This window comes from Ixodes scapularis, unplaced genomic scaffold, assembly GCF_016920785.2.
Source record: "Ixodes scapularis isolate PalLabHiFi unplaced genomic scaffold, ASM1692078v2 PGA_scaffold7__128_contigs__length_106722199, whole genome shotgun sequence".
Classification (NCBI taxonomy): Eukaryota; Metazoa; Arthropoda; class Arachnida; order Ixodida; family Ixodidae; genus Ixodes; species Ixodes scapularis.
In genome coordinates, this window is record NW_024609882.1 from 101,271,614 (window position 1) to 101,283,982 (window position 12,369).

The following is a 12,369-nucleotide window of genomic DNA, read 5'->3' on the forward strand; positions in this document are numbered from 1 at the left end:
TTATCACGTTGTCTGGGCATGCAAGAACCTCCCAGGACTGGCTCCAGTCGAGGAGCCCAAACTCGAGGAGTGGGAAGCGGGACTCAAGTACGCGACGGCTAGCGAGCAGAGGCTGCTCGTGGCCCGAGCACTCCGAGTTCACTCCGCACTTGGAGCCCCGGAATAGGGGCACACAACCACTCTCTCCTTCTTCTTCCCCTTTCTCCCCGTCCCTTTCCTAAATCTTTCAACTCAATAAAGTTTTTCAACAACGACACGGGAATTAGAATTCCTCAAGCCTGAACTTGAGAAATATCGCAACTCCCCGTAAATACACATCATCCCTGTAGCTCTGCCCGTACCTCGTGGTTCCCCTTTTCCTTCTCCTATCACCCCTTCCATCACCCAGTTTCCCTTCCCCTTTATCACCTTTCCATCTCCGAAGTTTCCTTTCCCTCCCCCATATCACCCTTTCCATCTCCCTGTTAGCCTTCCCCCTTATCAACCTATCTTGTCGGGGTTTCGCTCAGGGTGCAATGTCTTTGCCCAAAATAAACATCGTTGCTATATGAAAGAAAGTGGTTGTCCTGTGCTTGTCCTCTGTGTTTTATTCTTTAAACTTTATGTATTCATGTTCAACGCGCTCGCCTTGACCAGAGCTTCACCGCAGACCTCGAAGATTCCGATGGTCAACAAGAGCACAGAAACGTCGCCTTAACATTTATCCTAGCGGTATCCGAATCAATCCGAGGTTCGAGCAACGTAGGGCGATTGTCTCTTTCGCAGCAATAGTCCCGTCGGTCACCAGCGAAATGCGCACCCTTCCTCCTTATTTTCACATTACACCTACGTCAGAGATCACGCTGAACTCTCAAATCGCTTTCGATCGGCCTTATATGACGCCTTCCGCGTCTGAAATGAATTCGCCGACACGAACGACAACGAACAAAGCATCCGACAAGCTCCGGCCCAGCTGGGGCCAGCCGCTGCCTGGGCGCTGCCATCTTTCCCGTGACGTCACGTATTTGGTTCGGTCACATGACGAGTGGTCAAATTTGCGTACAATGGCAGCGGCCTTATTGGGGTCACTTTCGTGTGCAGACCGGAACCCCGGTTTATCACTCTAAGCCCCTCTAACTCGTTAAAGAAAACAAATGGAAAGGGGTTTGACTGACGACTATATAGCGTCTCGTGCCGTCAATATTGCCTTAGAATTTTTTTACCCGTAAATTTATTTTTTTGAAGCGCGTGTCCTAACTAGACGCGTGTCCTAACACCTTCTTTTTTTCTTTTCAGGGGCCCTTTAACTCTCCACCCTTGGCCTCCACAACAAGCCATCAACTCCAACCAGCTTCCTGACCACTTCTTTCACGATGTTCCCCAGTTCCCGACGGTAGCTCAGCATGCTCCATCGAGGTCCGAGATCAAGACAACCTAAACCATTTCTACTTCCGATTTCTCTAAACCGAGCTTCGATAAAACGAGCCCGTTCACCAAAGAATGTCGGAATGAAATGGCGTTCGATCAGGCGTCGTAGACCCGAATTTTATGCTGCGTTGTTGTTTCCGTGGCGGCCCAATGCGTCCTTCCGTGGGCACGTGGCGGCGACTTCTTGCCAGGCGCGTGGACGCGATGAATTTGGGCGGCTAAGGTGGATTTGGTGACAGTCAGTAACAGCGGTTATTGAGCTTCGTTTTTCTAAGATATGCTTCCAAAAATTGTTGCATAAGTAGAACGACCTCGCCTCGCAGCGCTAACCCTCTCAAAATTTCTTGCGCGCGGCGCACAGGTTTGTCGTGCGAATGCGAGCCGAAACCGTTAGGAGAACCGGTTTGGAACGGTTCTTTTGTTTTTCTCCGGTTCAGGTTCAGCTTCTAAATGACGCGGAACATTTCGGTTCGGACTCTGTTCCGGTTCAAGTAAAATAAGCGGTTCAGTTCCGGTTACAGTTCAGTTACGGTTACGGTTCGACACCCCGGTGCTAGGTGCTAAATGAGAGGCCAGCCAAGTTTATACACGAGGAGGGAATATTGTTTGGTTTTCCATAGTACGTAGTCATACATACTAATTGTAAAAATATATATCGGTGAAATTGAAGAGGAGTATGATATATATTTCTTGAAAAGAAATCAGGGCTGTCATGATTGTTTTTGCCTGATCTAGTTCACGTCATAAAGAGAACTCTAGAAACAACTCTTTTCCAACTTTTTATTTCAAAATTAAACGTGACGAGGAAGCACAGCATGTACCCAAAACACAACGTGAATAACAAAATCATTCATTAAAATTTTCAAATAAAACATATTACGTAAAAAACGAATTCACGAGTCTAGAAAAAGAAAAACACGAACTAAAGTTTCATATATATACACACATATTTTTGTTTTTTAGGTTGATGGACTACGAACAGAACGTAATGGTGCAAGTGAGCTGCTGTATACTGAACATAGTAAAGCATCCGAACACTGAGCAAATACTCGAGTTGGCACCAAGCGAAGAGAAAGCGAACGTCTAAAAAAGAGAGACGTTCTGCTTCTCTTCTCTTGGACCCAATTTTGGTATTTCCGCAGTCTCGGGGTGGTTCAAAGTGGTGGACAACGGAAGCCCTTCACTTTGCACAGACCATACTATTTCTCTGATTTCCTGTGAGTTGACATAAAAATAGACACAGACGTCAAAGGCTAGGCAAATCATGCCGGCGCTTGTGCAATAAAGCAAAAATATCAATATCGTCTCATTAAGTTTATTTCAACCTCGGCTTTTAAGGATACGAAAGACCTCCCACGTCAGGAAAGTGTTTTGGCTCACATGCGCTAGTTCTGCATGTAATAACAAAACAGCGAGTTAGTGTTGACTAGAGTGTACAGAATGAAAGTGATAAAATAACTATAACAGCCGCATTGCCCCATACTTGCGTAGACCTGGAAACGTGCGACTGCACAAATAAAAATGGCTTGACAATTTAAACCACATGAAAACAATGTAGTGCAATTTCTGTCAATTATCTATCTATTCCTCGTAAGGAACTTGAAAGTTCTCGGTTGTGATCAAATAAACACATAGAAACTGATATTCTAAGAGGAAAAAAAACATCTTAAGTCATTATTAACATAGCTGTATCGCGACAATTGCACAAGTACATAAAAAGGCCTCTTGAGCCCAGAGATCTGCGGACTTCGGGTGACGCCAGGTGACCCACATTTCTGTACTGCTCAGAACCAGATGTTAATTTTGATATTGAGGAGACTTCTAAAACTTAGCGGCGCCGGAAAGGCGTTCGAGTGAATGAAGGATTCGTAAGCACGCTGCTTTATTCCATATGCCCTTGACTGAGTCGAATACCGAGGTGACGCGGGGAGGGGCGAGTGACTATTTTTCATGTCCGTACAGAACTTTGTATAAAACAAAATAATGTTCGAGAGGATAGCATTCAGTCATGGCCAGTTTTTGTTGCTGCGAGAACCTGCGCTGGGGGCTAACAATGTCTACACACAATATATGAGAGCTTGTTCCGAGCATGCGCTGTGAAAAACGCGCTGAAATTGTGCGCATTTGCATCTTCCCACAGCTTCGTGGCAGATCTACGAGTTTGTCACCCTTAGCTGGACATGAGGTACGCAATGAAGATTACAAATGCGGCTACGACCATATAAAACGCCGGAGAGACTCCCTTCTTGGTGCTGAAGCTTGTGCAGTTGCGATTGAGCGGGTAGTGAATCCTTTCCCGGGCTCCCAAGACGGCGTCTCGGGCTCCTGCCCAAGAATGCGGTCCCTCGAGCCTGAACTGGTAAGGGACGCAGGGTCCCAAGAGCGCCTTGAACAGCTCGTAGTCGGTGAAAAGGTACTTGAGTATCTTGGGTCGAGCGCCGAACTGGTCGGCCAGCTCGTCCATGTAGTCGATCCAGTCCACCTGGATCGTGTGGCGGGGAGAGTCTACGTAGCGGCGACGAAGGGCGGCCCTCTTGCGGGCGATGTCGTCGTACATCTCCGCCTCCGAGGGCAGCTTCCGATTCCCCGCCAACAGCTGCGCCATCCATCGTGCCTGCGGGACATTTTAGAATTGTAAGAATACGAATATTAACTGGTCTGCGAAGCGTAAATGAGGCGCCATTCGCTTAAGTAGGATAATTACATCGCTTAAATTACCGCATTGCATGGAAATTTACGGAAGGCAAAGCTTTCTATCGTTGAAATGTTTCCCGACCCTACCGACAGAACGTAATTAGTGTTTCTCGAGAGCCCCACTTGACGACGCTGTTTTTGAGACGGAGTGTTTTTTTGTTTTGTTTTTTTAAATAAAATATGGGCATTAAAGGCATTGGCCAGATGGCACAACTCGCCGCCCGAATTAGTGGATTGGGTGATATGCTTCCATTTATCTATCCGGCATCGGTTCATAGCACCCTGTGAATTGTTTTCGCGAGGCAAGTCGGTAGTTTTATTCGCCTGATTGCCAGTAAAATGCGGCGTATGCATACGAATATGTATTTCCTTTAGCTCGTTCTTCATTATGTTGCCTCAGTTTGGAAGACAGCCGATATCACTATGTTCTAGTATATTTGTTTTAGATACTGTTCGGGTGTGCCGACCACACCTTAAAAGTATCAGTATCACAATCGGAAAGGCTTGCTTAACCTCATTCTACAGACCCGGACTTCCTGTTTGCCATTATCAGCGCACCAAGGTGCCATGGAAAGTGGGACAGAATCTTGAGTTTGCATAGAAAGCACTACGCAGGCTTGGAACGACCCCAATGCTTTTAAGTACACCAGTGTGTTGGAAGCATGAAGACAACCTCTATTTAATGAACAAGCAATGCCAACAGCGTCACCCAAATCTTGAAGCAAAACCCTTCCTCGAAGTTCAATATCCTGTTATGCACACATCCGTTTATCGATTGTCCAGGTGTCCTGACGTCGCGCTCTTTCCACTTTCTCTTTACAAGCGCACTTCACAAAGCAATGTCTCCCAGGTGGCAAAGTGCTCGATTACCTGCGATTTTCAGTAAAGACAAGGCCGTAGTGTTGACATTTTATCGTCACCAGCCAAGGCCAAACAAAGCTGGACACAGATTGAAAACGAGTGCTGGGCCAGGCGGTCGGCTTCGAGTCAAGTTTGAGCCGAACGTTGACGCAATCGTCGTGTCCAATCTGTGCCCAGCGTTGGCCTCCGCTGATGACGACATATCTCTTATCATTACGGCTTTGTTATCTATGAGGTGTTGGGCGAGCGCGCGATGCAGGTTAGCCACGAGGGCTGCGTCAGGGTTCGGCAGTGGTTCATGTCCCTACTGATTTAACACGAGACTCAGCCGAATGCAACAGTCATGACCATGCGTTTGCCTCGAGATGACTTTCGGCAGGTGACGTAGAAAACTAGGCAGTACGATCTTACCCTCTATAGTCGGTGATAGGTTAAGGGGTATTCACACGAGGGAGAAATCCTGGGGATTTCTCCCCGGCACGCGCGCATCACGAGATGAAAACGCGCAGCTTTTGCACATTGCAAAGCCTGACGTTTCCTACGTGGGATGCGCGTGCCGGGGAGAAATCGCCGAGATTTCTCTCTCGTGTGAATACCCTTTTAAAGGGATACTACAACGAAATTTCGGCGCTCATTTTTTGGTCTATATGTGTTCAAAAGAGCAGTATCACATGGAATATACCAATATATTGTTAAAAAAGTTTCGAAAAGGAATTTTAAAACGAATTAAACAATTAGCAAAGAGCACTTGGTGGATGTCGCTAACGCCTTGTTTGTAATGCTCGTCTAGGAACCTTGACAGCTAATGACGGAGGTTGTCTCGTCTCCGGCCACGACGAGAGAAGGGGGGAAGGAGGAACTCCCCACTTCCCGAGAATCCCTTTTGTGTGTCGCAGAAGTCTCTATTGTCCCCCTACAAGATTATAGAAGATTATCCCGTCACTCAAAATTTGTACAAAAGCAGCCGCTTCGGTGGCTGAAACGACTAGGCCATCCTCTCGGTGTCAGCCTCGCCGTAGCTTTGCTCGTCTTGAGACGACCTACGTCACGGTTGCGTTGGATGTCACGTGCTCTAAGCTGGGCCTTCTCCGAGAGCTTGCCAGAGTGGGCCGTTTATAACGAAAAATACAGCCACCAGGATCGAAATACAAACGTGCGATTGTCATTTACGGATGTTGTGGATCATATTCAACCTATTTTTGAACACGACGGGAATATTCCAAATTTCGTTGAAGTATCCCTTTAAGAGCCCAGCAAAAGCTCCGTTTCCAGTGCGAGCTTTCCAGCTGTCTTTGATAACACTTGCCCACGCGGAGGAAAAACCTGACGGAGGGCGGCGAGAGTGTGAAAGACACGGAGCTTCCATTGATTTCTTGGCCTGCCACCGACTATTAGCGGCGAGATCTTTTGGTGGCGCCCTCCTATGGTTCCCCCTTGTGACGTCATTACCTTGCGAACAACAAGTTCAATGGTGTTTGTAAATAGCATGGTAGAAGCCTGAAATCATTGCGCTTTCAAAGCAACACTGCCAACACCGTCGAAATTAAAGTTCTTTCATTCCTCTCATTTCCGTCGTTGGTATACCCTTTCCGACGTCATAGTCAGCTTTTGGGCCAATCGTGGAAGGCCGACCACAGCGACGCTTTCGGTCGCGCACGTCGCCAATAGAAGGTGTGCAATGAGCAGGCTATCATGTATGGTGGGAAAATGCGCAGGGCGGCAAGGCTGAGATGACAGGATTGGCTTCGGAGCCAATGGGAAGGCGCGAAATAGTAGGGTCCAAGACGAGGTGTGCGACCACACGCGACTGGAGCTTCGCGTTCCACTCAGCGGGTGGGCTATCCCTATGGTCATGTTATATAGGAAGTATGCACTGGCCGCCATACCCGTGTGCAGGACTGTTGAGCGCGTGCTGATGGCAGGCTTTAACAGTTGTTTCGCCACGTGCATTCCGCACCATCAAGATTGACGGTCTTTATTTTAGCAGCCTATTAGTGGGAGCTCGTTCTGAGCCATGGTGTAAGATACACCCTTTGGGTGAGGACACGGCGGGGCTGAACGCGCGAAGCGAGGAATCAGATAGTGTTCGTTCGACGGGCATCCGAAAGGCTGCATCATACCGCTGCCACCGTGCCTGCGGCCGACAGTGTCACCGGCGGCCAAACGGCGAAACTGTGTGAAGGGCCACCCACACTAGCGAGAAAACGCGCCCGGCGCGCCGATAAATCGGTTAAGCGGGAAGATAAAGGGCGTGTCTCTGCACGCGCTCGTGGCGCTGACTGTGCTTCGGCGACATTTTGTTACTTGCCGCGATCGGCGGGCCACGCGCGTTTTCTCGCTAGTGTGGGCGGCCCTCAAAGCGTGTTTCACATGCAGCGATTTTGATCCTAGAGCGGCGCGATTTCTGCCGTCGCGGCGCTCGCGCCGCTCAACCGCTGGAGCTGGCTAGAGCGCCGCAACGGCAGAAATCGCGCCGCTCTAGGGCCAAAACCTCTGCAGGTGAAACACGCTTGAGAGCGAAAAAAAATATCTCGTTGCCATTACAACCCGGTACACCGTGGTCTTTCTAAAGGTGCGACAACCTCGCTGGAGCTCTGCGCGTGTGGAGCATGAGGCGGCACGAGCCGTCTTTTACGTGCCCACGGGTCGACGAGTCACCTGCCGGCGCCGCTTGAAACCATATTGAAAGAGAGTGAAGAGCGAACTTTATCGGGCACGTCGCGAGGAGCGCGCTGTCCTCACCTGAAGACTATTATCTCCCACCGTGTTCTGAGCGTACGCTCTAAACATCGCCTTCAAATATGGCGTTCAGCAAGTATCCCCTATATAACGCGTTGTAAGGAGGTCACGGCGACACACCGAGTGAAAGGGCACGCACCTGCATTTCGACGATGGGGAAGATGGCGCCGACTGGCTGAATCAGCCCCATGATGGCCAGGGTCGGGTGCTTGAGGCCGGGCGGGAAGACGTACTTGTATATCTGCACCTGGTTGTCAACCACGGACACTACGTCCTTGGGCAGCATGGGAAACTTGATCTGGTAGCCCGTGGCCAGGATCACGTCATCCAGCTTGGTCACCTGCGCCATTTAACAATGCCGGTGAACTTGCGAGCGTTTTCTTTTTTCGATTACAAACGAGCACTTTTTTGCCATGGGTTACGTCTTATTAGTCCAAGGGTTTTTGATGAGTCAGCAGTGATGGCTTCAATGTAATATTCCTGGAAAGGTCTGGTTTTAGTCTTACACCAAGATGTTTATACATAGTAACAGACTCAATTATATCGGAGTCTAGGCAATGTTGGTAGGACAGTAAAGACGTTTTTCTAGTGAAGCGAATTAGTTTGCATTTAGAGATGTTTAGCGACATCAACCAGTCATTGCACCAATTATTAATTTCATTTAGGCCACTTTGACGTTGGTTGTTATCTGGAACACTTCTTACTTAGTTATAGAGGATGCAGTCATCTGCAAAACGACGTATTTTAGAGGAAATAGTGCTCGGGAGGTAATTTTTTTATATACTAAAAACAATAAAGGCCCTAAAACGGACCCCTGCGGAACACCAGAAGAAACGTTTGTTAGGGAAGATTTTTGGTCATTAATGAACGTCAGCTGCACGTGGGACGAGAGAAAGCCAAGTTTCCATGCAAATGTGACTGGGTCAAGTCAAGGATATGACAACTGATAGAGCAGGTGTTGGTGAGGTATACGGTCAAATGCTTGTGAGGAATAAAAAAAAACGAAAACGGCGTCAGTCTTAGTATGACATTCAAGGCTTGTGTGCAGGTCATTTTATTTTATTTATTTATTTAAATCACCCTCAAGGTAAGTACATCGAAGAGGGGAGAGAGTTGTAAAATATTAACTATAAAGTGCTCATATTGGTAATAGCATTTTTAAACATAATAATATCAGTGATGTTAGCAATCGAGGCGGGAAGGTGGTTCCAGTCTATAGATGTTTGTGGTATAAAAGAATATTGAAATAAAGAAGTTTTAAAATTTGGAATACCAACCTTATGGCTATGATCAATGCGAGTAGATATGTAGAATGATGGAGTAATTACTTTATGACCAAGAGTAACGGTTTGATGAAATATTTTGTGAAAGAGACAGAAACGAGAGGTTGTTCGGCGTTGAGTTGAAACGGCAGACCTAAAGTATTTTTCATGGTGATAACGCTGGCAGTGCGATGATAGTTTGTCAATGTAAAACAAGCTGAGCAGTTTTTAATGGATGAAATAAGAGCAAGTAGTGACGAGTGAGTGGGGTCCCATACAACAGCAGCATATTCTAATTAATAATATCACGGACTGAGTTTCGCAGGAAAGTCCCTTTTAAAATCCGTGCTGCCGTTATAAAAAAAAAAGGAGTCAGCTGATTAATAATTAGCTGGCTTCGTCGCATTTCATGTTTTTTATTTTAATAGCTAGCAAGGTCCAATTCATTATCAAAAGTTTGCGGTAAAAATGCACCATCATCATTATTTTTTCAAGTTCAAAAACAGGTAAGTAATTATCATAAGTTTGGCAGAGGCCTACGTATTTCAAGAGACAACTTTTTGTATAAAAGGGTGCATCCTATATTTGTGAGGGAGGAGTTGCTTTGGATAGCAGATAATACAAAGGTTTAGCACACCGTTTTCGAAACTCCAGCACTGCTTCGAGTTGTGCACTTCAAAGCGGGCGTGGAACTAGCAACACAAGCTCCAAATATTAATACCATTCTGCGAATACACTACTTGCTAGAACACCCTGGTATTGTTTTGAAAGAAAACTGTGGACGTTCCCACCGACGCAGGTTATAGTTATGTTGTTTGCTGCAACTCGATTAGGTACCTCTCCACAAGTAATACGGGTGCGAGCTAACGTTTTCCGCGTAGCTTCTCTGGGGTGGCGTTCAAAGCGTCGAAAATCAAAATGCCGATTTATCGGAACGCCGAAATTTAAAACCCCGAAAATTGAACAAACCGAATATACAAAAGCCGAAAATTTAAAAGCCGAAAAGTCAAAACATCGAAACATCCAAATGCCGAAACATCAAAATGTTGGCATCAAATAGTTATAGTGGAAGATAAAGTTTCTTGGCAATGTGATCAAAGTTAGCGAAGAGGTTCCGCCGGCCGATGTGCACAAGCTTTCGCCCTCTTTTCTAATAGCCATGAAAGGTTGTTCCCAAGTATAGCTTCCCTTCGCATGGTTCCAGCATTCAAAAAAGGAAAAATATATTACTGCATATATCGTCGCATATCAGAACGATTCCTTGTTTATTGCATTTGAGAAAGAGATAAGTTGTGTGCATTTCATTGAGGAAAGCTTAGGACGTCGACATTGTCCCGGTTGCCCAGAGCAGCTGCCAAACGATTTTCGCGCAACTCCTACTTCTTGCATTATGAACGGCGGGGTTGGCCTCTGATCGCTTCCTCGATGTCGTCTTCGACTCTAACTTGCTCCATTTTCATGGTGGTGATGAGCCGGAAGACGCTTACGTGGTGTCCGCCAACCAATATCCCCCATCGTCTGTGCCGTACCTCAACGGCGTAGTTGTCCCTTGGAAATCCGTTCTGAGCGAGGGCAAGCGCATTCCAGAGGGATGGCGGGAATGCCGGTGGACTTGGTATGATCACAACGGTGTTACCTCCGGCAAAACGGCGACGTGATTTCCCAAGCAGGTAGTTGCCCTCCCACCGTCGCAGTAGGTCAGAGGCTTTTTCTGCTGACAAATCGGAACTCTCCTCTCCGACTAATATGCCTAGCTTTACGACAGATAGAAAAGTACAACATTTTACATGAGTTTAATCTACTGATACTGGTGCCTTTGCAGAACGAGTTAAGCAGGCTCGTGTCACTGGAAAGTGATCTGGCGGAAAACAAACAAGTGTTAGCCACAAAGTGCGTAATTTCTTTTTCACGTGGTTTTCGGCGTTATGTCTTTTCTCCACTTTGATTATTCGGCATTTTGATTTTTTGGCTTTTCAATTTTTCGGCATTTCAATTTTTCCGCGTACTGACGCTTGGCCTTTTCATAATTCGGCCTCTTGATTTTCGGCGCTTTGATAGGGACCCGCCTCTCTGGCCACAAGGAGAATTCGCAACTCTAAAGGCATTTCCCCCAAAATTCGAAGAGGACGAACGCGAAGAACGCAACGAATTGTGCGAATAAACTGTGCGCCCCAGCAGCAGCGTCCACGTGATGCTGAAGGAAGCGCGAGAGAGGGCAGCCGGATTGTTTTCCTGCCCTCTCCCACTTGCCTGCGAATCCTCCGTCGCCCCCAGCTACAGCCGGTGCTATACACCAACTCATGTTTACAAACAAACCGGAGCGCCCCTAGCGGACGCCACCGGCGCCGCGCATGCGCGGTGGATGGTGGGCAAGAAGCCCGCCTTCGCCCATAAACAAACCATTAAATTGCGTTGTTGTCGGCGTCGGTGGGAGTCCCCGTGCTCTTTTTCGCGTTGGAATTGTTGATTCTACGTCCTCCTAACAATGTCTGACTACTTGAGCGGCTTCAGCAAAACTATCGAGGCAAAACTTTGCGTGAATAATGTGACGTGCGGAGATTCATTTCACGTGGACGCCGCAGAATGGGCGCTAAAGCCTGACTCCCACGATGAGATTCTGCTCGCTATTTTCAGTCGCGACGTCGCTCGGACTGCAAAAGCGTGGACCGTAGCTGAGATGGTGGACATCGATACTGAAAACCGCAAGTAGAATCGGGCATTACAAGTCGGTGATGGCCGCTGGTAACAATGATCAACAACTTCTTGTATCTGTTTACACTTAGCCGATTTACCCCAGCCAACCTTCAAAAGTGTTTTGAGGCCTGCACTTAGTACTTATCGCAATTGCCGGGTCAACGTTTGGTTTACGGGCCGCTGTCGTTTGAACGAACTGACGACAAAAGGCAGCCAAGTTTGAAAGAGCAGACGACAGTTCGAACGCACGCGCAATGGAGTACGGGCAAGAAGCACCGCGTCCCGCGTCAACAAACCATTCGAATGTCACGTTGTCGGCGTCTGTGTGAGTCTGCATACTCTTTTTCGCGTTGGAGTTGTCGATTCTACGTCCTCATCGCAATGTCTCACCACTTCAATCGCCTGAGCGAAATTATCAAGGCTCGTTACGCCGCTAAACTTTCCGTAAATAATTTGACGTGCGGCGATTCATTCGCATGAACGCTGCAGAATGGACGCCAAAACCATGATGAGATTCTTGTAGCTATTTTCGGTCGCGACGTCGCTCGTGCTGCAAAAGTGTAAAAGGTAGCGGCGATGATCGACGTCGATACTGAAAATCGGAAGCGGGAACAGACCAAGCGTAACAAGTCGGTGATGGCCACAGGTACCAATAATTAACATCTTGTATCTACTGTTTACACCGAGCCTACTTAAGTCTTTTGAGGCCTGC

At 47.4% G+C, this 12,369-nt stretch overlaps 1 protein-coding gene across 2 annotated transcripts in view; it reads right to left on the minus strand.

Moving 5' to 3' along the window:
• Positions 1-2,173: 2,173 nt before the first annotated feature.
• Positions 2,174-12,369, minus strand: part of LOC8041194 (flavin-containing monooxygenase 5) — a 107,722-nt gene continuing 97,526 nt past the window's right edge. For both annotated transcript variants that reach the window (XM_029987162.4, XM_029987161.4), the window contains exons 5-6: positions 7,841-8,041; positions 2,174-4,021 (exon numbers count right to left, since the gene is read on the minus strand). In XM_029987162.4, the coding sequence (XP_029843022.2) occupies positions 3,578-4,021; positions 7,841-8,041 (645 nt within the window). In that variant the 3' untranslated portion in view covers positions 2,174-3,577. The remainder of the gene's footprint in view (positions 4,022-7,840; positions 8,042-12,369) is intronic.